This window comes from Myotis brandtii, unplaced genomic scaffold, assembly GCF_000412655.1.
Source record: "Myotis brandtii unplaced genomic scaffold, ASM41265v1 scaffold333, whole genome shotgun sequence".
Taxonomy (NCBI): Eukaryota; Metazoa; Chordata; class Mammalia; order Chiroptera; family Vespertilionidae; genus Myotis; species Myotis brandtii.
Window position 1 is genome coordinate 2200927 of NW_005362842.1, and position 27355 is coordinate 2228281.

General features: G+C 45.0%; 1 protein-coding gene across 1 annotated transcript in view; it reads left to right on the forward strand.

The window, feature by feature from the left end:
• Positions 1 to 27355, forward strand: part of PTPRT (protein tyrosine phosphatase, receptor type, T) — a 694385-nt gene that overhangs the window by 593806 nt on the left and 73224 nt on the right. The window contains exon 21 of the mRNA XM_014543700.1: positions 13272 to 13462. Coding sequence (XP_014399186.1) covers positions 13272 to 13462 — 191 coding nt within the window. The remainder of the gene's footprint in view (positions 1 to 13271; positions 13463 to 27355) is intronic.

Consider the following 27355-nt stretch of genomic DNA (forward strand, 5'->3'; position numbering starts at 1 on the left):
CAAAGGACCTAAATACACACTTCTCCAAAGAGGACATACAGGTGGACAATAGACATATGAAAAAATGTTCAATATCACTAATCATCAGAGAAATGAAAATTAAAACCACAATGAGATGTCACTTCACACATGTCAGAATGGCTATCGCCAATAAATCAACAACTCCCTCATTTTAAAGATGAGATCCACAAAAGTGAAAGTAAATGTGCAAGACAATTTCATGGCAAAACCAGGATGAGAACTCAGGGTGAAAACTCAATAACTATTTCCGCTGTCAGTGTGCTGTTGTCTCTGTGGTATGTTATATCCACAAACTCCGCTTAAGTATACAGGGCATAGTTTGAAATGGAGAAATCAGGCTCCTATCCGCCAGTACAATGACAAAATCATTTCAAACTGCTGTTGCACATTTAAATTTCCTCTCCCAGACAAGTTTAGTCACTTCATTTTCTCTTCCTTACACATCAAAGAAACACAGAGTCACCTGTCAGACTGAAGATTGCACAACCTGTCAAAATGGAATTTTTCCAGTTTAGCTAAGGATTACTCTGCAACTATTTTGTATACCTTTGTCTTATTACGATTTTTGATGAATGAGAGAGAAAATAAGACAAGCCCATGTTTTCAGTGTGAGGCATTATTTGAGGTTCTTTCCTACCATCACTCATCGTCCTATGAGGCTGCAGGTCTTGGACAGCAGTGATACAAACACAACACAAGAAGCTGGGCATAAACCTGAAGCCAATGAGAAACTAATCATATCCATCCCAAACTGGAGTCTCAGGGAATCTGACAACCTTCAGGCTGAGAGATGCTCAGTGGATCTGGGTGTCACTAAAATTCCAAAAGCCCACCTGGGGAAGAAATGCATTTTCAGTAAATTTGACTTTGCTACCTAAGCCCCCAAGGCTGATAGAACTGAGGCAGGAAAAGAAGATCTTGCTATTCTCACCATAGGAACATGAAGACATGAGAGGTGAACCTTGGAAGCAGACAGGTGTCGCGTCTATTAGCAAGTTGGAGGACAGATTTCGGAGGGGCAGGTGTCCCTACCTGACAAATAAGTATTTAGTGAGCAGCCACTTAGTCCTGGAAATGCCACAGTAAACAGCAGAGACAGGGCACCTGCCTTCATGGAGCTTACAGTCTAGGGAAGGATACAGACATTAAATAATTTCACTATGAATTTTCCAATCACTATTGTAATTATGGAGACAACATACAGGTCCAGAAAGCTACATTGTGATTCCTGAAGGTGATATTGTTAGGATGTAACCTGGTACTCTCAGATGGGGATGGGGCAGACAGGTATGTATTCCTTAATATTTCAAGTATTCAGAAAAATTAATAATTTTTTTCCAGTAAACACCCATCTACTCACCACCTAGAGCAGTGGTTCTCAACCTTCTGGCCCTTTAAATACAGTTCCTCATGTTGTGACCCAACCATAAAATTATTTTCATTGCTACTTCATAACTGTAATGTTGCTACTGTTATGACTCGTAATGTAAATATCTGATATGCAAGATGGTCTTAGGCGACCGCCAAAGGGGTCGCGACCCACAGGTTGAGAACCGCTGACCTAGAGTCTACCATTAACATTTTATAACACTTACTTTATCACTTATTTTTTGTCCCTCCCTCCCTCAATCCATCTTGATTTTTTATGCATTGCAGAGGGAAATTTCAGACATCAGTACGCTTTCCCCTGCCCTAGTACTGCACTATGCATATCAATAATGCAGACTCGGTGTTCTATTTTTTTTTCCTTTCAGGTAAAATTTACATATAAATAAATGCACAAATCTTAAGCTTTCCATTCCATGAGTTCGACAGTTGCATACATTGGTGCAACTCAACCCCCTAATAATATGCAGACAGGCCAGGAAGATCCCTCCTGCCATTCCCAGGCAAACCTTGCCCCACTCACGCCAATTGGTACCCCTGTTCTGATCTTCTTTTCTACCATAGATCAACTTTCTGTTCTAAAAAAGGGAGTGACTTTTGAGCTGAGTTCTGAAGGAAGAATAGGAGTCCACTTGGAATTGGAAGTTTTGGGGAATGTTAACCATTCCAGGAGAATAGCACACATATGCAGACTCTCAGGTGGCCAAGAACTTGTATGGCTACAGCCTCATGAGCAAAGGACAAAGAGATACAAGATGCAGCAGGTGAGAGAGGTGGGAGCTAGAGTAGTCATAGCCATAGTAGAGATCAGGAACATGGCCATAAGGCAGTGGCCAGCCAATGAATGGCTTCAGAGAGGAGGTGCCATGCTTAGCTTTGAACTTCTAAAAAATGCTCATGCCTCACTGTAAAGAAACAAAAGAGAATTCAGGGATATGTGAGGATGCTATTTCAGCCATTATGGGGAAAGAGAGGGGTAGCATATGTGAGGGTCCTGGACATGGAGAGAAGGGACCATCTCTTTTTTCTCCATTGTGTTGACCTATAATGTCTGGCACTTCTAACAATTATAAACCACAGTGTTACATTTTCCCTTTCTCTAATGATTTTTTATAGGTACCATTCATAAACCCTTTGTGGAAACTGTGGTTCACAGAGGTTAAATAACTTGCCCAAAGTCACACAGCCAGTAAGTGGTGGTGTTGGGGTTTTTACTCAGGTTGATTTATGTTCAATGTCAATACACATTTGACCACCTCCCTGTCTTCAGGGAAATATGATGGGAGTCTCTCAGTCTTTCCAATTGGAATAATTTATTTCCTTGTTACATCAGATTTCTCAGCCGCCCCAGAATTTTCAAGGTGGAAGTCTTCCCCAGTTGCTAGCAATCCCAGCCAATTTGGGTTTACTTTAAGGATAAGTTCATCTGTAGCCCAGATTTCACCTTAATGATGATTTGGGGATGGGGGAAGGTGAGTCAACCAATTGGCTCTACCAATACCCAGTTTTATTTGTTTTTATTTCCATTGTTTGTAGCCCTGCCAAACGGAAATGGCATGCAGGAGCCACCTGAAGGTTGTCATGCTTGCGGGCCCAGTAGATCCCTTTATGTGTAACTCAGACCCTTCCTCATACAACCCCAGCCTATCTCTTTGCACAATTTCCCTCTCAAAAGCCATCCAATATCATTCTCTTTCCTGCTTAAAATATTATCAAGACTCTACAATTACTTTTCTTTATTATTTCTGCTTCAAGTAACTAACTCACCTAGACACGTTCTTCTAAGTTCTTTTGACTATTTATATTAACATGCACAGCCATATGCAGAACTTTTACTAAGAACATTTAATAACCTCACACTAGTATTAATCTTTCCAACACTGAGTAAACTCACAGTTCTTACTTTACTACACTTCACTCTCATCTAAGTAAGCATTCCCCAGGAACGCATTTCTTCCCAGCCAATATTTGTACCATACTTTATCATTAGTTTACAAAATTGTGTAGACACCTATCTCATTGTCAGTATGGAATATTTTTCTACTCATTAAGTTCATATATGTGCCTCTGGTGGTACATATATGCAGGAAGCCATCTATTGTCTTCACTAGCAGAGAAGTGTAAACAAGGATCCCAGAATGCTGGTGAACCTTGAACCCATGGCAAGGGCCAGAGTTATGCACCGATTGTCTAGTCCTGACAATGGGGGCTCAAGCTATTTCCTGATCAAATAATCTCAGAGTAAATCCTTCTAATATTTACTGACCTTTAAGATAGTCTGTCTGTTACCGTAATTACCTGCCTGACTAAGAGCTAGATGTGTATCCAAACTTGAATAAAAGGTTGGCGAGGTTTAGGCACCAGTGGAAGTCCTTTCTCTCGTATTGGGCTTGTCCGCCTGGCCCCCAATATTTCCAAATTATTTCTTGTCTCATTTCTTTCATTTGCGTACGGCTCGTCTTCCGGAGCCCGAACCCTGAACCACGCGGGACGTGGGATCATTCACACATACATGTGTCTAATAGTGCAAACGAATGGCGAATATGCAGTAATTAATCACTAGACTTAGGTGTTCCACGAAAGGGCTGTGTTTCCAGTGAGCTAAAACATGCTGAAAGTCCAGAATTATATCTCTTCTCCTTTGTGGTTAACAGTGTATTTCCAGACTCTCGTACACGGCCCTCAGCTTTATGCTCCGTCTTCCTTCTTGGATCACTAAGTGGTTAAGGCCTAAGCATCCTGTTGCTGCTGCACGTCTATTGCTTCTGACACACCCAATGGCTTCATTTTTGTTTCAATTGAATTAGGTTTATGAAGCCTGTGCCAGGGAACACTGGTGTCAGCACTTTTGCTGTCTTGCTTTCCCATGGATTTTCATAAATTTGTGACCCCCTCATAAAAAATAGAAAACAATGGTTTTCAAAGGTTATGTTTATAGTAAAATCCTTTCTTCAAAAACAACCCTACCTAGAAGTCTATTTCATAAAACAGAGATTTTAAAAAACATTTAGCTCTGGTGGGAGAAGTGATTTTCTAGGCCATGCCCCCCCACACACACTTGCACATGCATACACACACATGTACATCCCCAAGACCCCTCATGGGAGTCCAATTCTCTGCCCACAGAAGAGATCCCCTTCCTAATTCAGCCTCAGCTCTTAGGATGCTAAGTCCACAGACTAATAATTCGTTCATTCCTGTCTCTCTACACGATTGAACCTCTCACTTTATGATTTATGAAAAATGAAAATGACGACCCACCACTAATCACTTAAGTAAAGACTGATGGCTTTTAATGAACAGGACGTACTAGTAAGTCACAGAGCAAGGCTATTACAAGAATGGCCCCTCTAATGTTGAGCAGTGCACAACATGACAGCCACACACGGTGGCCCTATGGGAATGTGGGGCCCATTTGTGGGGCTCTGGCAGACTTCAGGGTTACACTGAGAGATGCTTTTTTTCATTGTTGCTACAGCCACCCAGGGTCCAGTAGGCAGCCCTCAGCCAAGAGACAAGAGAAAAACTCACATGCTCCTCCTGTTGCATGAAGGACCCTTTTGGCTGTGGTGGTGGTCACAGGAATCTGCACACGTGATTAAATTGCATAAAATGAAACATGTACACATGCACAACATGAACACACACACAAGCACATGTAAACCTGTTGAGACCTGAGTGAGGTCCGTGGAGTGTATCCATGATTGTGACGTTGGACTTCAGCTATGCGAGATCATAACACTGGTGAAGAGTATACAGAACCTCTCTTTGTTATTTCTTATGACTGTGAATCCACAGTTATCTCAAAAAAGAACATCTTTGTCAAAAAAAAGCAAAAAAAAAAAGCCGGTGCTCTGGTGATGGGCTGATCTGACCTGTGGCTGCTGACTCCGCCACCTTCATCCGTCTTCAGATGTGTTCACGGTTTTCCGGGCCATGTACTCACTCGCCAGTCTGAGCATGTGATAAACGTGTTCTGCCAGTTTCTAACAATTGGGAAGTGGTTTATTTGTGCCTTTCCCCCCCCCCTCTGTCATTTTTAGCAGAGGTTTGTCTAATTTATTGGTGTCTTCAAAGGAAAGAGCCAGCTTTTACTTTTCCTCAGCTTCGTTATTGTGTCTTTAACTTCTATTGTGTTCCATTAACATCTGTTCTTATATTTATTTACTTGCTTTCTACTGTTAGTGACTAGATTTTTCATCTCTAGAAGTTAAGTTTGTACTTTGAAACCTGCCCATCCTTCCTCCGTGATGGGTTGCGTGATTGCTGTGGTGCGCGGGCCTTCCGTTTTCTCTTTAATCAATCGGAATGTGGCTATTTTATAGTCTCTTTGATTGTTTTATTATTTTCCATTCTTGGGAGGCATATTTCTCTGTGTCTCACGTCTCCTGACTCCCCCTCATGGGGACAAGCTTCCTCAGATGGCTTGTCATTCTTTATATTTTATTTTCCCTCTGTGAGTTTCTCTTCAGTGGAGGCAGTTTGGTTTGGGGAGGGGGGCATTAATGTGTGTTGAATTATGAAAATACCTCTATAGGGTGGTTTTTCATTGACTTGTCAGAACAGGGGATGTTCAGTGGTGGTTGCACAGGTTTCTGTGTTTGCATTTTGTCTATCACACCAGTGACATAAATGCGGACACAGACCACATGTGGTAAAGGCCCATGGTTTCCTCGCCTCTATTTGAAAGCTACATACCCTTCTTTTTCTACTAATTGATACCTTTAACTTAAACACACACACTACAGAGATGTGACCATACATGCTTGAGATCCTTTAAGAACAAGATTAATATATGTCGACTGTCTGTCATGAAAGGTGAAGATATACTTTTAAAATATTTTTTAATTACAGTTGACATATATTAGTTTCAAGTGTATAGCATAGTGATTAGAATTTATGTAAATTACAAAGTGCTCACCTCCATAAGTCTAGTACCCATCTGACACCATTCATAGTTATTACAATATTATTAACTATATTCCCAATGCTGTACTTTACATCCCCAGGACTGTGTTTATAACTGGCAATTTGCACATCTTAATCCTTTCCCCTTTTCACCCGTCTCCCAACCCCGCTCCCATCTGGCAACCAGAAGTTGATATACTTGTATTTTTAGTGATGCATCCATCACCTACTTCCTGGTTTTTGCTGGTAAAATTTCATACATTAGGCAAGAATTTTTATATTAGCTTTTTATATAGTTTCTCTATAAGAATCCTTTTTTGTAGTTTATTCTATTCACATTTGTTTCAATTTTTATATTCACATCTGTGTTAAACTGATTTTGGTGTTTAACAAATTGATTCTTTTATAAAATGCTTACCTCCAACCTTGTGGAGTTTTTGGTTTGTTTGTTTGTTTGTTTGTTTTTCCCCACCTCCCCATGCCTCTGAACAGGGAGCTGAGCCAGTAGCCTCCTAATGAAAAACAGCGTATATGAGTGTATCGTTTGGGGCACAGTATTTTCCCCTCAAAAATTGTGTTCCACTGCTTTCTGGCATTTAAATTTGGGCAACAGAAAATATGGTTAGCATTGTTTCTTTTCTTTTATAGATAATCATTTTCCCCAGCCTAGATGTTTATCTGAGCATTTCTATGTCAATACTATTTAAACAATTGAATTATGAGATCTGTCCTATTTTTAAGTTGTACGTGGAGAACTCTTTATTGAAGATTTAGGTTTTTATTCTGCCAAAGAGCTGCTTTTACATTATGCCTCTTATTATTTCTTCTGTTCCATTTATTCGGTTCTCTCCTTTAGCAACACCAATTATCTGGCTGTTACGTGTCTGTTTTCTTTTCTCTGAAAATGTCTTTTTGTTGTCTTTGCACATGAACACACATGAGCAGATGATAGATACAGAGGAAATAGACATCTCATTGTTATACCCTTGCATTTTCACTGCAAGGTTCTCAAACTCATCTTCCGCAAGTTTCTGCCTATTGCTTATTCTCATTACAGATTCCAACGCTCATTTCAATTCGGCCATTGCGTCTTGGTTTCCTCACAATCTTCCCTTGCCTCACCCAGCAAGGGTTTTTCTTTCTTTTTTTTTTTTTTAAAAAAAGTTTTTATTGATTTTAGAGAGCGAGGAAGGGAGGGAGGTAGAAAGATAGAAATATCGATGAGAGAGAAGCATCCATGGGCTGCCTCTTGCACGCCCCCTACCAGGGATCAAGCCCGGGCATGTGCCCTGACCAGGAATTGAACTGGTGACCTCTTGGTTCATGGGTCCATGCTCAACCACAGAGCCACACCAGCCAGGCACCCAGAGAGAGTTTTTTCTAGTTGCTTCTTAACTTGATCCAAGTTTTGAAATATCTGTTGTCTTGTTATTTAATCTTTTACTTCCTTTATTCTTCCACGTTTTCTACAATGTATTTCTATTTTCTGTCATGTAGGTTACGATTCCAGTAACCGGAAAAAAGTCAAATTTGTTTAAAGAATAAGTTAATGTATTATCTCACAGGATCAGAAGTCAGGAGTTGGAGCTTGTTCTATGGTTGGCTGAAGGAGATGTTTAAGGATGTCATTAAGGACCCAAGTTCTTTCAAGTTCTCCACTTGCCCACCTCACGGGGGCATTGTCATCAGCCTGGCCATGTGGATGCAAGATCGCTCTAGCAGCTGCAGGCATCACCCCCACATATGGTAATATGTGGGGAGCAGGGAGGCCACTGGAATGTTCCTCTTAGAAGCAAGGACAGCCCAGCCGGCATGGCTCATTGGTTGAGTGTCAATCTATGAACTGGCAGGTCATGGTTCGATTATGGGTCACGGCACATGCCTGGGTGTGGGCTCAATCCCCAGTGTGGGGCGTGCAGGAGGCAGCTGATGGGTGATTCTCTCTCATCATTGACCTTCATGTTTCTCTCTCTACTCCTCCCTTCCTCTCTGAAATCAATAAAAAAATATATTTTTAAAAAATAGAAGTAAGGACACCTTTCCTAGGAGCTTCTGTCTCATTGAAAATTTGACAGAGAGGATAAGAACACCTGCAGGTACAGTGGAATGTGCCCCTAGATCTGGGAAGAGGGTCACCCTCCCCAGTCACATGGGAATATGTAGGCTCCCAAACTAATCTGAGGGCTCTGCCAGCAAGGAAGGAGGTACCAGATGGTGGTTGGGTAGACAGCCAACACTGACTGCTTTTTTCTTTTGAAAATTGTCTTTTTCTCAGCATCCAAGAGTGTCCTATTCCTTATTTGTAACATGGGGGTTTTCTAAGACCCATGCTGTTTTGTTTCTGTTCACTTAACTCTAAAGGAGGAGGAGATACCACTCCAGGACGCATTTACCATAAACCGAGCAGGCAGGTGCTCAGTGTTGCCCTCGCTGTCTCGCTGGTTGGAATCCGTTCCTTGTGGCTGAGGCAGGAGGCATAGGGATGTTCACAGCCCCACCCCCCTATGGCCTGTCTGACACCATCCTTCCCTCCAATGTGGTGCTGTGTGTGGCGGGGGAGGAGGAGGGCGGGAGTGCATGCTCCCTCCACAGAGAGGAGGGTTGATTTATATATTGGAAGGAATAGGTGAATCCTGAAGGCACCGTCCCCATGAGTGTTCCCATCACAGAGTCTTCCTGATACTGAATCTGCATTCAGGGCACAAAGGCCTTTATCCATCATCTATTGTCGTTGCCACGCCAGAGACCCCCATAAAGGGACTGAGGGGAGAAAGGGCTTGGAGATGCCAACCCCTCATATTTGGTTGTTAGAGCCTCTGATTCTGAGCCCCGGAAAGGACATAGGAAAAGAAAAACACTTTTTATCTATCCTTCAGGCCGCTGTTACTTCAAATAACAAAGTATATGAGTGTCAGTTGCCAATTATATCATGTCCATTTCAACCTCGTAAAACATGGCACAGTGGGTGGCATTGTACTTACTATTAGTTTTACAAGTTCTACCCTTTGCATTTGGTCAGAGAAGTTCATTCATTCCATCTGCCATTACATTGAGTGAGAGCACAACACCTGTGGATGTGAGGATAAAGAATGTAAAATACATCGGCAATAATTTTATACGGACTATATGTTGAAATATTAATTTGTTGTATTGGGTTAAATCAAAATGTATTCTTGCTCCTTTTTACTTTATTTAATGTTGCTACAAGAAAATTTTCAGTTACACATGTGGCTTGCAATGTGTTTCCACTGGACCCCTTTGCCCCACCATGTAGCTCCAGAAGGCTCTCATCTCCCTGTCTCTTTCTTCCTCTAGATCTGTGCGGCCCGACACAGTAGCCTCATGTAGAAATTTACCTTTAAATTAATTGAAATGAAACAAAATTTAAAAATCCGTCCCTCAGTCACATTAGCCATATTTCACGTGTGGTGAGAGGCTCCCATATCGCACAGCACCGTGGAAAGGTCCACTGGACAGAGGTGATGTAGGTCGCACGTAGATATGGCCACACCCACAGAGATGGGATGGTGAATGCCTAAAGCGTGGAAGCGTTTCCATGGTGCCTAACTCTGCAGCACATCATCCTCCCATCCGTCTCCTGGACGCGGGTCCCTTCCCGCCTTTGTTAGGCTTGTTTACGCACACTTATCTCTCCTTTCCTCCTGCTCGGGCTGCGGTGCACTTATCTCCCTCTGAGCACCCCCCCCCCCACCTCCCCACCCCCATGTGAACACGGGCTCTAACACCGTGCTTTGTACAATGTAGGTATTCAGTAAATATTTGTTAACCAGTTGGAGTGGCAGTTCCTAGCAAGCAATTGGAAATATGTGGCTGAAGCTAGAGGGAGATATATAGTGGCTGGTAGCAGAGGTGTAAAAAGAGAGAGAGAGAGAGAGAGAGAGAAGGTCAAAGCTAGACTCCCAAGGAAGAAGAAAGAGGACCTGGTAGAGAGACAGAAAGGAGGAATGGGCACGGTGGTGACCCCGGACCTCAGACATGTCACCAAAATCCCTTTGCCCGCCCCACCAGCCCCTCACAGGAAGCGACTAGAGTTACTGCAAGGGAATGCACAGGCTAAGGCAACAGCTGCAGAAAAGGGCAAAAGAAACCCAAAATATTATTATGTGATAAATAAACATGCAGGACCCATAAATGAGAAGTTGAGATGGCCTGAGAATTAAGGGTCTGGTGAGATGAAAAATGAAAAATGCCCTCTCCCTGGGCCAGCTGGTTTGAGTTACATTTTACGCGCGGTGTATGAGTTCCAGCACCCTTTTGAATTAGCAGCAGAATCGCACATTAGTTTTAAGGCTCCCTCTCGAATAGGAACATCATAACGCTTTTTAATTGGGGCTGATAAAAACGTAGCATTACTTGTAGGTTCCTGAGAGAAGTGAGTTGTGAAATTGGGTTTTCATTAAATCTAATGATGGAAAATTAAGTATAGTGCGTCGGGTGAAATGGGGTGTGATAAAAGGCACCACGTCTGCATTATCGGAGGTTAATAAGGGAATAGGTGAGGTCGGATGCATTGGAAAAAGAGTCCAACTAGTTGAATTAATAAACCTTGAAAATCCCTTGGTTCCGAGTCTTCATAGCATCATTAGCTCCAGCATTGACATTATCACAAATGTTATAGCAACACAAGTTGCTCAATTTCAAATGCATTTATTTTCTGTTGCAGCGTTGGTTTTGCTGACACCCAGTTTACAGTCTGTCAAGCCGTGTGTTTAGGGAAAATATTCATATTGGTAGCTCTTTGGTTTTGGAAACATTTGGCATCTCACAAAAATTGCCAGGTGCCCATTGCCAAGAACCCTGTCTCTGCCTGGCAGCCGGTCTCCCAGGCAGCCCGTGCCTCAAGTCCTTGGGGAGACCATGGGTCTCCGAAGGCATCTGGGGATGGGGGCTTAGGTGGGAGACACTCACCGGGCTCCAGCTCCGCCTCTCCTGGGAGCAGGGCAGAATCTAGAGGAGCAAGCACAGGCACTCCTTGCTTCTCCATCCCCAACTCCCGCCCCCTCCCAGTCCATCACAGGAGTGGTGCTCCCAAGATGCCTCATGTCCATGGCAGCTGACATGACAGCATGACCCCTACACGAAGTAGTGGGAGTCCTTAAAGAAGGATTCCTCTTCAAACCCTCCGACAGCTTCCCACTGGCTTGGGGATGCTTGCACATTCACGGCCTTTCTAGACGGGCCCTCACACCATCTCACAGCTTCGTCCCATCACATTTCCGCCCACCGCCTTCGCTCCCTGTCCACCTCCTTGCTCTTACCTAAAAGCACCTGGCTTCTCCGGCTCCTGTTCTTGTCTGTTTTCCTACTAGATCATCAAGACTTGAGGGTGGAATCTGCATTGCTCTATGCACGGCCAGTGCTAACCTGAGTCCCTGGCATAGAGTGGGTTCCCAGTAATTCTAACTGCCCGTCACAGAGTGCGATGGATGGAGAAGGGAAGCAGCCCCCACGTTCGCCAAGCACTGCGTTTAAGCAATGCCAGTGAGGATGTGTTCCCTGTTATTTAAAATCCCCGGAGAAAACGTAATCGGTATTTTTATGTGCTAACATCTCACCTAGACCCTTCTTCCTTGTGCAGAAAGCTGTAAACTAGATCTTTATGTTGGCAATTCTTTCCTTCCTGGGAACAGTGTTTCTCAGGCTGCCACACAGAAGGAGAGCTCACCTTCACGTGCAGAGTCAATGTCCGATGGGCTATTGTGACATGAGGCACAACTAAGCTAAAGGAAACGTGGTTTTTGAAATGACAAGTTGCAGAAAATCAGGAATATATGTTAAGCCACCCAGGGAATAGGCATGGCATAGGCCTAGGGGGGTTCTGCTGGGGTGCCTGGCTGAGCCTGAACACACCTGGCTGAGATACATCAAATCTGACTTCTCATCTCATACATGCCACAGACAGAAGGTCCAGGGCATAGACTGTCCATGTCGTTGGGAAAAGGTTGGGCAGACCAACCTCAGAGGTTCTGGGGAAGATACACCGGCCCGGAAAGACCAGCAAGGAATGCCAAGCAGTGAGGGGGTAGGACTAGAAGGTGGTTGTCCAAGGGGAACAGAGAATCTCAAATCCAACCTCTGCAGGCATCGGTTCCCAGGGTGGCCAAAGAACAGAGGACAGTTAGAGCAACGCAGTGGGTGTAAGGATTATTACCAGGGGGAAATAGAGATCGTTTATCAAGGAGGGATGATATGAAGGAGATAATGAGACTTAGGACCCAGGCCTGGGAGAGGTGAAGGGCAGAACTAAAGGAGGAAATTCTGGCCTCCCTACCTGCAAGGTGGGTTCCGTGACCCTCCTGGAGCAAGAGTGTTCAGTGGTGGGGAAGCTGGACAGGAGGCCGAAGGTGGTCACTGCTGTAGAGCCCACAGCTGGAGAGGGGCTCCAGTTCCTTCCTCCCAGGGTACCACCCAACAGAGACAAACTGGTGGAGACACCGGGTCCCGGGGATGCAGGCAGGTGGATCCGAAGCACACACACATGTGGCCCTGGTCTCCAGGACCCTGAGGCTTTGCAGGCAGGCACCCTGCTTCCTAAACAGAAGGGCGCTCCCAGTATCTAGCCTGCCTGGCTTCTCGGTGGTTCTGATATTGGCCAGGATTGGCCAACACCACCCTGACGAGCCTCAAGGAAGGCCTGAGATAGGGCGGTGATGGCAGCCAACCTGGACTTGGTCTTTACTCCATCGATATGTACCCTTGAGATGGAACGAACCAAGGGCTGTTGTGTTCACACGTTGGTTTGTTGATTTAATTTTTCAGTCTACCCCACAGCCATGCCCAGGAAGCAATGTGTCTCTTTTCTTTCTCTGATTTCTTTATTAGTTGAATCATGAGTTAGTTCCCTCTGGCCTCCTCAGGTCCCGCTAGGGAAGGCACAGAGGACCGAGGGCAAAACTCCCATAGGTGATGGTCTGTTCTGCCTCTTCTCTTTGAAGCAGATGGCAGCCGCGGAGAGCTGTCCCAGCCCACCCTCACCATCCAGACCCACCCCTACCGGGCCTGCGACCCCATGGAGATGAGCTATCCCCGGGACCAGTTCCAGCCGGCCATCCGCGTGGCTGATCTGCTGCAGCACATCACCCAGATGAAGAGAGGCCAGGGCTACGGGTTCAAGGAGGAATACGAGGTAAGGGACCGCCTGTGCAGACACTCCCAGATGGGTGCAGGAGCTTCTGGGGCTAAAGCTTTGCTACTAAAAGTTTAGTCTCTGGACCCACAGCAGCAGTGTCTCCTGGGAGCCGGTTGGAAACGCACCATCTCCGGCCCCACCCAGACTTACTGAATCACTTACCCGCATTTTAACAGAACTTAAGAGACTTGTATACCCTTTATATTTGAGAAGCACCATCAAAGACCCTTAAACCTCCTTTCTCCCCTCCCTTTCTCTCTCTCTCTCTCTCTCTCTCTCTCTTTCCTTTCATTGTTCAGGTATCTCCAAATTTTCTGCACTTTGGAGTCACAGCTTTGCTCAGTGTGCACCTCCAATGGCTCCAGCCCCCAGCCCACATGTTGTGGGAAGCCAGCAGGTCTCCCTGCCAGTGCATCTGGGAGGCTGGCTTGTTCCTGGGCACTTCTTGCCACATTCCCACACTCCTGCTGTGTTCTCAGTGCCCCCAAGTCAGTGCCTCATCTCCAGTGCCTCTGTCCCCTCTCTGTCCCTTCTCCTCACCTCTGCATCGGACACCCCTTTCCTTTCTCCCAAAGCATCTCTAACCCTAGGGTTTTATGAGTAGCAGTTGCTACTGAGGTTTGGGTAGTAATGGGGCCAAGGGTGGTGGCTTGGAGCAAAGCACAGGAAGTGCCTGAATACAAGCGGTCCTACGGTTCTCATCTCCTCACAGGTCTCTACACCCACTGCCTTTCCCAAAAGTTCTTTTTAGTGTCCTCAAAACTCCCTTTTTTCCCTTCTCCCAGCAGCCAGGAAAAGGCTTCCACACACCCTTTCCTTTCTGAGGCAGAACAATTTCTCTTTCTTTGTCTCACTCCTTTTGTTTCAAACCTTGCCTATTAGGCGACCCCTTTTACAAATAAAAAAAGTGAAGTAAACTTGAAGGGAAACTCATTAAGATGTTTTCCTGAACTAAAGAGCACCTCACTCTCCCAGAGGAGCCCCGCAACCCTCCACCCCCAAATCGGAATGCAGTTGCAGCCAGCTTTGGAAATTTCCTTTTTTCACTTTTCCTTTCCTCTCTCCCTCTCCTCCTTCCCAAAATATCTAGGGAGCACCTACTGTGTGCTAGGCTCTGAGTTATATGAGCTGGTTTTTTGTGGCTCTTTTTCCACACTCAGCGTGTTCCCCCATTATACTCGGTTCAGTTTCATGTGTACAGTGAGAAGGCATGGACTCAGACTCTACCCAGTTGGAATTCTGGATCATACAGACTAAGTTTCTCTCTCAGACTATATTCTGAGAAGGAGCTTACCAAGCAATGATTGCAGAAGCTCTGTGAGGTCATGAAACTGTGCTCCGAGGGGGGCCAGACAGCTGGGCTCCAACGCAACACACTGTGTGATCTTAGCATCTCATCTTGTCACCTGAGCATTAAAATTCCTTTGTTGGTGGAGTGAGAAGTTTGGATAAGGTGACTTCTAACGGCCTGTCTGGTCCTAAACCTTTATGAGAGTGTAAAATGTGGTGGCAAGGGGCATGTTTGACACATTTATGAGAGCAGACACGTTTGTATCGATGCACATGAGTGATTACTGACCCGCTCAGGAGAACCGGCAGTTCATTGCAAATGTGGTCAAAGGAAAACAGCACTTTTCATATGCTGCCTGCATATTTTTGGAGGATGTCAGGATCAGAGTTAAAGAAGGTTGTCTCATTACCTCCCATGCCTGGGCCTTACCTCCTAGCGGGTTGGCTGAATGGTCCCAAGCCCTTGAAGCAGCAGTTCTCAACCTGTGGGTCGAGACCCCTTTGGGGGTCGAATGACCCTTTCGCAGGGGTCGCCTAAGACCATCGGAAAACACATATATAATTACATATCGTTTTGTGATTAATCACTATCCTTTAATTATGTTCAATTTGTAACAATGAAAATACATCCTGCATATCAGATATTTACATTATGATTCATAACAGTTGCAAAATTACAGTTATGAAGTAGCAACGAAAATAATTTTATGGTTGGGGTCACCACAACATGAGGAACTGTATTAAAGGGTCATGGCATTAGGAAGGTTGAGAACCACTGCCTTAAAGAATGAGGGATGGTGTGTGTGTGTGTGTGTGTGTGTCTGTGTGTGTGTCTGTGTGCAGACGCTCAATGACATAGATCCGTTTGTTGAGTGAATGTTTGGGAGAGGGTGTGTTGTTTGCAAAGGCATATTCAATATCATGGTAGTTTACTATGTTAGTCATAATATGTACTTTGCTTTAAAGTTTCAAATAACACCAGCGGAGCAATGTGACATCAGAAAGGGTGACAAGTAGTCAAAGCCTGAGAAAAACGGTTGTAAGAACTTGGGATCTAAAGTTTGAAAATGAAAACACTTGACTACTTTGGTGCATTGCCTTCCAGATTGATATCTCTTTTAAAAGTGTCCATCCCTGTGTGGTTGATGTCAAAAAAAATTTTTTTTGCCTTTTTGCACTTTTTAAACATCTATATATGTAAAAGCCTAAGTAATCATTTGACTGTTTAACTGGTAGCTATGACACACACTGACCACCAGGGGGCAGACGCTCAATGCACAGGCATGGAAACATGGAACAAACTAATGAATCTCAGAGGGAAGTGGGGAGGGGGAGGGCGGGAAGAGATTAACCAAAGATCTTATATGCATACTAGAGGCCCGGTGCACAGATTCGTGCACCAGTGGGGGTTCCTCGGCCTGGCCTGCAGGGATCGGGCTGAAACCAGCAGTCCAACATCCCCCGAGGGGTCCCGGATTGCCAGAGGGCACAGGCCAGGTCGAGGGATCCCACCAGTGCACGAATCCATGCACAGGGCCTCTAGTTTTTAAATAAACAACAGAAAATATTTCTCACGGGTTCTAGAGGCAGGGAAGTCAAGATCAAGGTGTCAGCAGGTTCAGTGTCTGGTGGGAGCCCACTTTCTGGTTCATAGATGCCCATCTTCTCACTGTGTCCTCACATGGTGGAAGGGGGTGAGGGCTCCACCCTCATGACCTATGCACCTCCCAAAGACCTCCCCTCCTAATACCATCACATTGTGGATTAAGTTTCAATGCCTGACTCTGGGGGACACACCTCACAGACAAATATTCAGATGACAGCACTCTTCCATAACCATAACACAGTGATAAAAGTGAGGCAATTTAACACTGATACAATGTCTGTTTGTTTGTGCATTTGTTTTTCCCTAACTTTCTGGCATGGAAGTAAACTGCCTTTATAATGAAAAAGAAAATAATACATGTTGTTCCATCATTTGGAAATATCACTAACTAGACTAGCCTTGACCTCAATTAGTTCCAAATTATATTAACCAGTTAGCTGGAATGCTTAGCTTCTAGTTAACAGCACTTTTCAATTAGCTGGAGGTTAATTGAAAAACATTACTTAATGGGAGTCTTTCCACAGTGTGCCAGTTCCCTCTCCTAGACTGTCGCTGGGTACGGCTTTGATCATCAGGCCCCTGTGATGCCTGGAGTCTACATGCTGCGCAGGAGTCACAGCACTGCTTGAAGACTGTGTTCTATAAGACAAGATGCCTGGGTCTCAATCCCACTTTCAAACATCACGCCATGCGCTCTGTTTCCTGCCTGTCACTCCCCTACATTGCTCAGTGTGTTGTTGGTTTTTCTTACCAACGAGTGGGTTTGACAAGTTGACATAGAAGGGACCTCTCGGCAATAAGGAAGCTGTGTCTTCTAAAATTCAGTTCACTTGTACAATCACAAATTTATTCATTAAATTTTTACTGAGTATTTACTATTCCCAAGGACTGGTCCAGATATTTTAGATACGACAGTGAACAAAACAGACAAAGATCCATGCCCTCACGAAGCTTGTGTTCTACCGGGGGAAACAGGAAATAGCAGTAGACTTAAAACTAAGTTATTTCACAGTCACTTAATGGGATATGTTAGTAAATAATGCCATGTGCTAGTGACAAATACTGTTTACTATGTAATAAACTACCCTAAATCTGAGTGACATAAAACAACTAATTGATTGTGCCCACTGATTCTGTGAATCAGGAATTTGGACAGGGCACAGGGGGGATAGTTGTGTCTGCTTCATGATGTCTGAAGCCTGGACTTGGAAGGCTCTAAGGCTGGGGGACTGGAAGCATCTGCAAGAGTCTTCACTTCATGTCTAGTGATAGATGCAAACTGCTAGCATGGATCTCAGCTGGGATTGTCAGCTAGAATACCTACACATGGCCTCTTCAGGTGGACTGGGCTTCCTCACACCGTGGTTGCCTCAGGATAGTGGACTTCTTACATGGCAGCTCATAGATCCAAAGGTGAGCTTCATAGCTAACAAGGTAGAAAGTAAGTGACCTAGACTTGGACATCACAGCATCACTACTACAACATGCTATTGATTATAAGCAAGTAATAACTGTATATGTTCTAGGGAAGGGGAAGTAGTCTCTCTCTCTCTCTCTCTCTCTCTCTCTCCAAGGATGGATGGAGGAGCTGTTGCAAGATTCTAAGAGAGAATGCAGAACTTGGAAGTATTGGAAAATTCAATCTTTGGATGATACAATATACCATAGATGGGGGGAAAGAATAGAGCAAGGAAGGGAGATGGGGTATCCTGGGGACATGGAGTGAAGGAGGGGGCTCCAATATTAAATAGGGGAGAAGGGTAGTCCTTAATCAGAAGACGGCATTTGAGTAGAGTCATGATGGAAGAGAGTTCCAGATCAAGGGAGTAATATATCTGGCATATACAAGGAGGCCAAGGTTGTCATGAGTAAGTGAACAAAGAGTAAAACTAATAGAAGATGCTATTGGAAAAATAAAGAGGGTTGACCACATAATGCCTTTAAGCCATTATAGGACTTTGGCTTTTACTCTTAATGAAATGACAGCCACTACAGAGTTTTGAGAAGACAACTGATAACGATCTGACATTGTTTGAAAGACTCATTCTCTCTACTACTTTGAGAATAGTCAACGGGAGGCAAGAGTAAAAGCAGGAAGACTAGTTAAGAGGCCACAGCAGAAACTTGGGTGAGAGACAACAGTGACTCAAGCCAGGGTGTGACAGTGGACATGGTGAGAAGTGGTTGGATTCTAAATATATTTTCAGCATAGAGCCCATGGGATTTTCTGACACCTCAGATGTGGCATGTGAGAGAAAGAGAGGAATCAAGGGTGACTCCAAGGTTATTACTACCTGAGCCCCTGGAAGGATGGAGTGGCCACCAGTGGAGATGGGGAAGCTGCAGGTAGAGAAGACCTGGGGACAATGGAGCAACTGTGAGTTTAATTTTGAACGGAATTTAAGATGTTTACTAGATAGTAGACATGGAAAGTGGGTAGTTGGGTATATGAGTCTAGATTTGGGCAAGAAGCCTGGGCTGGGGAGAAAACATTGGGAGTTTTTGACACACAGGTGATAGTAAAGCCACAAGACTTCCAAGTCAGCAAGTAGGTGAACAGAGAAAAAGACAGGGACCAGGGATGGAACTTCAAGGAATTTCAACTTTAAGATGTCTGAGTACTTTCCACAAACCAGACATTGCACTAGGTTGTGGGAACTGAGAAGATGACATGGAGCCCTTGCGTTCTGAGGAACTTGGAGCCTGTTTTTACAGAAAGGCATATGAACTGATCATTTCACAATCTTGGCACAATGTCATGATAGAGGTATGCCCATGGGGATGGGAGGCAGTAAGCCTAGCCTCAAGGTGGGTGGCAGGTGGCTTTCTAGGAAACATAAAGCCTGAACAAAAGCTGGAGAAGTAGGAATAACCAAATAAAAGCAGGGAAGGACTAGGACAGACAAGCTATGGCATGGAGTTATGCACAGTAGGTTGAGTTACCAGAACTGGGAGCAGTTTGGTGCATATGAACCAGGGGGGGAAACATGGAGGGAGATGGGACTGAAATTGTCAGTAGAGGAGGCATGGTGTGGGGACAAGGGGATATTTGTCAGGCTAAGGAATTTGGATTTTATTCCAGGGGCCATGGGGTAAATTGAAGGGAGCAGGGTTTTAAAGCTGGATTTGTGTTTTAGATGTAACTTAATCTGAGCAGGGAGAGCAGAGATAGGTAGGTGGCTGGGACAGTGATTCAGGGAAAAGATGGGATTGCCTGAAACAGGAGACTTGGCCCCGAACCCACACAAACCCACACGCATTCTCTCATGTAGAGCCATAAAATCAGCTCATTCTCTTTGGCCTGAAAACTTGAGTCTCTTGATATATATTTTTTTTAAGTTCAATGACTTGAAGTTATGTATGAATCATCCTGAATTGATAGTCAAAATGCCTGAATTCAAATCCTGTCTCTTTCATTAAGTGTATGGGTGACCATGGGCAGGTCGCTCCCTCTCTCTGAGCCTCCATTTACATACTTATGCAATGAGGGTGAGGGGGTTGGTCAAAATGGTCCAAAGAGCACTTCTGTCCAGGATATTTTGAGAATCTATGTAGGCACTAATGTGCAAGCCAGCTGGCTCTCTTCCTACTGATAGTCCTACTGGACCCAGCTCTCTGGGGCTACTACCAAAGTTTTCTCTCCAGCCCAGGCTTTTTCCCCAAATTTCTAAACTCATATGCCCAACTATCTATTTTCATGTCTACTAAGGTGTCTGGGGTCCTAGCAACCATGATTGACCAGGGGCCTTGAGTTGCTAAGAACTCAAGGAGGCCTAATGCAAATTAATTGCACCCGCCATGCAGATTTGAGTCTTAGAAGTATTTATTAATCTTGGCTGCATGTTAGAATTACCTGGGGAAGTTTTTACAACACCAATATCCAGGCTATCTTTCTACCAATTAAATCAGATTCCCTGGGGGTGGGATCCAGAGATCTCCATTTTCTATGTTCTCCAGATGACTATAAAGTTGAGAGACACTGGTCTAGAAAGATCCACAGAGTCCCTAGTGCATGCCCTGCTTATGCCCAAGACCCATCACCTCACCAGCTGTACTTGCTGCTGGTCACATCTGGTGCCCATGGAGGGGTGTGGGGACCTGCTAATGGCACACAGCCACAGGAAAGTCAAAGGGCTTCTGCATTTGATTATGGACTGCAGAGTCTTCCCTCCTCCCCACCCTATTTCTCCTGCCCATATCCTCTCACCTACCCCAAAACAAAACAAAATGAAGCATGCCAGCAAATGTCAAGAGAACTTAGCTGGAGAGTGGGGCTGTCTGTGAGCCCTGTAACCCCAGCCATCATCATGATCAGAAGAATAGAGGGTTTGGGGAAGATGGGGGTCAACAGGAAGAGGTGACTGTAATGGAGAGAAGGAAGGGAAGCTGTTAATAATACCAGTCCAGTCCAGGCAGTCTGTCATTCTAATGAATGGAACAAGTCCAGTAGGGTGACCAGAAGGTATCTATTTATTATAGCTCCATTAAGACTATTTAAGCAGCCAGGAACAGCTGTGTGGAGTGAAATGCAGCCTAATCAAGAGCAAGCGTTAGTTTGTTTTCCAGCTCAGGGCGGTCACGCTGTGTGCTGACACACCATGTGCATGGTTTTGTGGGGAGAGGCCAGTGTTGCCATCTTTCTCATTGTCTTCTGTGGATGGTGGTGGGCAGGCAGCCTCCGGCTGGGGTGTAACCATTGTGATGGATGCTTCAGGTCGCCCCAGTTGCCCTCTTCTCTGATCAGAGCCACCTAAACACAGGCAGAGTAGACCTTCTGCTTCTCCCACAACTTTTTCTCTCCTTGGTTGGTAACAGAGTCCTTAGAGACTCTCTTCCAGCTTCTCCATCCAGAGGAGAGTGATATGCTTCTCCCACAGCTTTTTCTCTCCTCGGTTGGTAACAGAGTCCTAATAGACCAGTGATAGCAAACCTATGACACGCGTGTCGGAGGTGACATGCGAACTCATTTTTTTGGTTGATTTTTCTTTGTTAAATGGCATTTAAATATATAAAATAAATATCAAAAATATAAGTCTTTGTTTTACTATGTTTGCAAATATCAAAAAATTTCTATATGTGACACGGCACCAGAGTTAAGTTAGGGTTTTTCAAAATGCTGACACGCCGAGCTCAAGAGGTTCGCCATCACTGTTGGAAGACTCTCTTCCAGCTTCTCCATCCAGAGGAGAGTGATTCTGGGTAGAGACGGGGAATCTGTAGCAGATGCCCAAATCATGAAAGGGAAGACTGTGGTTGTCTCTAGCTCTGGGAACTCATAATGACCCAAATAGGAAATCTTGGACTCCACCTGCTCATTTCACTCCATTCCCAATGGATTACAATAAGTGGGGAATGGGCCATTTCCAGGAGGGAGCCAAAAGACATCAGTAACTCAAGAGGTTTCAGACCTGGAAATTTTTCCAACAGGAAAGAGCTCTATTAACTTACTCTTTTCCTTTGAGTTTATTGTTATTTTTTCCACTTAATTCTATTTGTAACCCAGGAGACAATATTTTCTGTGTTTAATATAGGAACCCTTCCCAACCAAGTGAGCAGTTTTCAGGCAGAACCACAGAAAAAGCTCTTGGCTGAGAGTCCAGACCTAGGTCTCAGTCTGCTCCTGCATGCTGGATGGTCTTGGACAAGACTCTTCCATCTCTGGGTCCACATTTCATCTTCTGGGAAAGGTCTGATTACATAGCATGGACTTCTGAAGCCTGATAGTATAGGCATCTACTTCATTTGGTCAGAAATACTTATTGAGTACCTACTTCGTGCCTTGCACTTTTTGGGGCATTTGAGGTAGTCAGAAAGCTAAATAAAGAAAATAAAGACCCTACTTTAAAGGAAGATCATGGTTTTACCACGCTGTGTGATTATAAAACAGAATGCTAGTTAAAATGCTTTCTAGACCTGTGAGTCCTGCGTGTCAGAGTCAGCTAGAACATTAGTAAAGAACATTAAGACACGAGCTCGTTGACACGGAACAGGACCCAGGCCTGTGCATTTTACAAAATTCCATGGGGAATTTGGATCCCTACCAAACTCTGGGAACCAGGGGCCTAAAATTTGTCATTTAAAATTGTGTAGCTTTTCCTGGGGCCTTTTAAAGGAGGTCTTGTGACTCAACATGCAGACGCACATTTCGCCATCCTGTCCTGATAAAGCTCCTGTCGGTCTTGCTGGGATCTGGTTTTCTACTTAGCTTCCCCAGCAGGGCTCATAAATTACCTTCTACTTAGTGACATGGTGCACAACAATGTTTGCTCTCCTGATGCCACTCTGAGTAGACGTCATCAGTCATCCTTTCCTGTCTTCTCTGTCCACATTTATAATCCCCGAGGCATGTGCTTTCAGCACAGAAGGAGGCATTTGTTGAAAGCTCAGCCTCTGCCAGGGCCACCACTAACTCATATAGCACCTTAGAGTGAAATAGCAAAAGGTACACCTGTCTCAGGATAATGGACTATCACCTTCCAGAATATGTTCATAATATACTATACAGAAATCTCCCATGTCTACCAGGCCATGGTTCTCCCTGAGACATGGTGCTCTGTACACAACCTGCACGGCCATCCCCCAGCTAGCCACGGACGCCGGGAAACATGGGCGTTCACTAAACCCAGGGACCACAATGGCGACCAGACCTTAGGCTTCCAAGAGCTTATAAAACTTTCTCACTCCCTGCATACTTTGTCCTACCTGCACCTAAAGTAAGCAACTTGTCCCAGTTTCCCCAGAATGGTACCAGTTTTATTTATTTTTAATTAAATCTGCTGGGGTGACATTGGTTAATAAGATTATATAGGTTTCAAGTGTACAATTCTATGATACATCATCTATATATTGCATTGTGTTCCCACCACCCAAAGTTAAATCTTCTTTTATCACCATGTATTTGACCCCTTTGACTAACCCCCCAGCCCCCTTCTTGCTGGTAACCAGCATACTGTTGTCTGTGCCGGTGAGTTTTTATTTGTTTATTTTTCCTGTTGTTCATTTGTTGCTTTCCTACACATGATTGAAATCATAGGGTCCTACATTTTAGGAATCCTTGGGTCCAAGACAAAACAGTAGGGATATTGCCAGGAGTCCCCATCTTTGGTCTTGTGACAGTAAACTGGCTGTTTCTAATCAAAGAGAGGCAGAGAGTGAATTTTAGGAGCGAGCCGGGGGGGCCCAATAGCATATTCTTGGGAAAGAGTGGGATGGGAGAGCTTCGGAACACCTACTATGGAACAGGCATTGTGCTGGGTGCCTGGAAGCATTCTCTCAATAATCACTGGTCATCACAGAACTGCGTGAGGCATATTATGTTTTTCATTTACATAGTGTAAAATTTATTTAGGGGAGGGAGGTGTACAGATCTATGAATTTTCACAAATTATAGTCATGCAAACACCAACAGGATCAGAATACACGAGCCATTTAACAAAGAAAAATCAACCAAAAAAATGAGTTCACGTGTCACCTCTGACACGCGTGTCACAGGTTCACCATCACTGGTCAGTGCTACGGGGGTCATCAGAGTGTCTCTCTTGGATATGACAGCTGTTTGCTGGCTCTTAGGCATAGATCAAGTTTTCTGATGGACAAACACAGGATCCGTTCTTCAGTCACTCAGACAGGGTCCCTGTGTCAACGTGTCCCTTGACAGGTCATCTGTGGGGAAGGACGCAGCCGGTGTGGCCCTGAGAGAGCCTGTTTCGGGGCCAATCCCGCCCAAGGGAAATACGGTGGCCAGGGGACATGCAGGCTCACTTTCAGACTAAATAGCACATAACTAAGGTGGCACATCGGCTACCACAGGAAAACGATCCTATTAACTTCACAAGGCCAAGTACGAATGATGCCCGATTCACTGCCCCCTCGCTGCGGCTAATCTGACGTTAACCTGAGGAGAGGAGTTCTGAAGAGAGGAGCCCAACACGCTAACAGACCAGTGGACCCAGACATGTGTATCCTGGCAGCCAAGAGGGCCGGGAGGGCCTGGCGGTGTCTGCTCTGGGGTCCGGCTGCACTGCGTGTTCAGGGCCATCCCTGCCACCTGTAATACGAGACCCCAACACTGGACTCTAGGAAAGGGCACTGAGCTTCTCACACAGCAAGGACAGCGATGCACTGTGAGGGCAGGATCACAGCAGGTGAGGCCCTGAGTGTGTTCTGCCTACCCTAGTGATCATGGGGGAAGGGGGATAGATGGGTGGATGGATGGAAGGGTGAGTAAATGGATGGGTAGGTGGATGGATGGGTGGGTAGGTGGATAGATGGATGGATAGGTAGATGGATGGGTAAATGGATGGATGGATGGGTGAGTAAATGGATGGGTAGGTAGATGAATGGGTGGATGGATGGATGGTGGATGGATGGATGGATGGATAGGCAGATGGATGGATGGATGGATGGATGGATGGATGGGTAGGTGGGTGGGTGGATGGATGGATGGATGGGTAATAGATGGGTGGGTGGGGGGATGGATGGATGGATGGATGATGGATGGATGTGTGGATGTGTGGGTTGCAACCATAGGATGAGTTAGTCTGGGGCAGGAACCAGATGACAATTTTATCCTAGAGTCTATGAAGCCTATCAGCAAGGATGAAGGAAGGGTTCAAGAGACAAGTGCTGCCCGGCCGGTATGGCTCAGTAGTTGAGCGTCAACCTATGAACCAGGAGGTCATGGTTCAATTTCCAGTCGGGGCACATGCAGGAGGTAGCTGATCAATGATTCTCTCTCATTATTGATTTTCTGTCTCTCTCTCTCTCCCTCCCCCTTCCTCTCTGAAATTAATAAAAAAAAATCTTTTAAAAAGAGACAAATGCTGTTAGCCACTTGTCATGATGCTGGACTGGCTCAGCCTTCCCAGCTTAAAAAATGTTCAAAGCACTCCCATTGACTTAGAATTAAACTTCCATTCTTACCTGGGGTCCACAAGATCTCAATTGAGCACCACCCCTCCCCATTCACATTATGTCGCTCTCTCGCTCTCATTCTCTCTGCTCTCGAGAGCCTCTCTTCAAGTTCTAGGACACACCAAGCTCTTCCCATCTCAGTGCCTCGGCACTCACCGTCCCTCAGCCTGGCACGTTCTTCTCCCAGCTTCTGCTCAGCACTTAATTTTCAGCTCAAGTGTGTCAATGGAGACCCGTGGGAACACACTTGGAGTTGAACAAGCTGGTTAGGAACTAAGGGACAGCTTGGGCAGAGGATGTTTGAAGGGTCTCATAGAATGTGGGTGAGCTGTGTTAGGTGACTTAGGTCTTTGTTCCCAACTGGACAGTGGTAGGGAGAGGAATGATTGGGTATTTTAGTAAATCTTAACTATAAGAAGGGAACATGAGATTGAGGCTATATCTGTAAATATCAAAGAAAAAGCAGTCACTCATATTAGCCAGAGTAGATGTTTGGTCATTTATTTTTGGCTTGGGCAATGTTCATATTTTTGTCTGTGTTTGTATATGACTGCAGAGTGGCCAGGTTTGGGTCTGCTCCATCTTGATCTCGGAGTAGCCATGTCTGATGCTGGCATCCTGTGAAATTGTCTGTGTTCAACCGGAGGGCACCAGGGTCCAGCTGTGAGTGCTGTGTCAGCCCCCAGGAGCCAGGGGCTGCTCTTCTCCTTCTCATATGTCTTCTCTCAAACAGTCCTGCTCTCTTGACCCCATCTGAAGTAGCCCATTGTCCCAAATCACAATCTATCTCAGCACCCTGTTAATTGTCTTCACAGCACTTACTAGAAGCAATTGCCTTGTGCGTTTGTTTATCGTCTGCACCTTCCCACAACTAAAACATAAAACTCATGAGATCGCCTGCCATGTCCATTGCTGTTATTTCTAGGACCCGGCACGGTGCCCAGCACCTGGATGGTCACTGTGGAAGGAAGGGAGGGAGGGAGGAGAGCAGACCCATTCAGTGCATATTACTCAGCGAGTCATTTCCTGTCTGGACTCTGCTCTCTTGACCCCAGCTAAAGTAGCCCATTGTCCCAAATCACAATCTGTCCCAGCCCCTGTTAATTGTCTTCACAGCACTTACTAGAAACAATTGCCTTGTGCGTTTGTTTATTGTCTGCACCTTCCCACAACTAAAACATAAAATTCATGAGATCGCCTGCCATGTCCATTGCTGTTATTTCTAGGACCCGGCACGGTGCCCAGCACCTGGATGGTCACTGTGGAAGGAAGGGAGGGAGGGAGGAGAGTAGACCCATTCAGTGCATATTACTCAGCGAGTCATTTCCTGTCTGGACATCACTTTATTGATCTGTAAAATGAGATAATAATTTTTTTCATCAGATCCTTACAGATCTGACTTTCGAGGATTCTGTGAATAGACATCCCTACATGCATCTTTTAGGTCTAAAAAAAGAGAGAGAGAGAGAGAGAGAGAGAGAGATCATCTTAGAGAAGCAGTGCTGTTGAAGAGTAGGAAAGATTTTCACAGACAAGAGTGTGAAAATAGAGCTCAGTCCTCTAAGGAGAAGAGAATGGGAAAAGGAAAGCAGAGACTGATAATGGATGGAGATAATGAGATGGCAATTTTGGTTTCAAAAGAATGTGATTAGCTCCTAATGACTGCCACAATTCCCTGGTCAATCTACTGTAACCAGCCGCTGATGTAAAAATAATGCCCTCGCTGGCTTGCTTTGAAGATGGAGATGAGTCTCTCTCTCATACTTTTACCCCCTCGTATTTTTTTTTCTTTCAAGAGATTATCCCCTATTAGATTGCAGCTCCCTAAAAAGGGAAGTGGATGTGTGATCAAAGTATGCCAATTAGGGGATCCTTACAGCTCACTCCTGGGTGGGCGGCTCCCTTCGGCCTTGCCTCTTCTGCCTTTGTCACCATCCTCCTGGCCCCCAAGCTCCAAATTGTTCTTCAGCCCTGCCAGGGGGAGGCAGGGACCCCCAGGGCTGTGGCAGGGTCCTGCATGGTTTCCCACAGAGAAGTGCCCTTTATCACAGGTGTTTTGTTTAGTTTGAGATTTTTCAAAA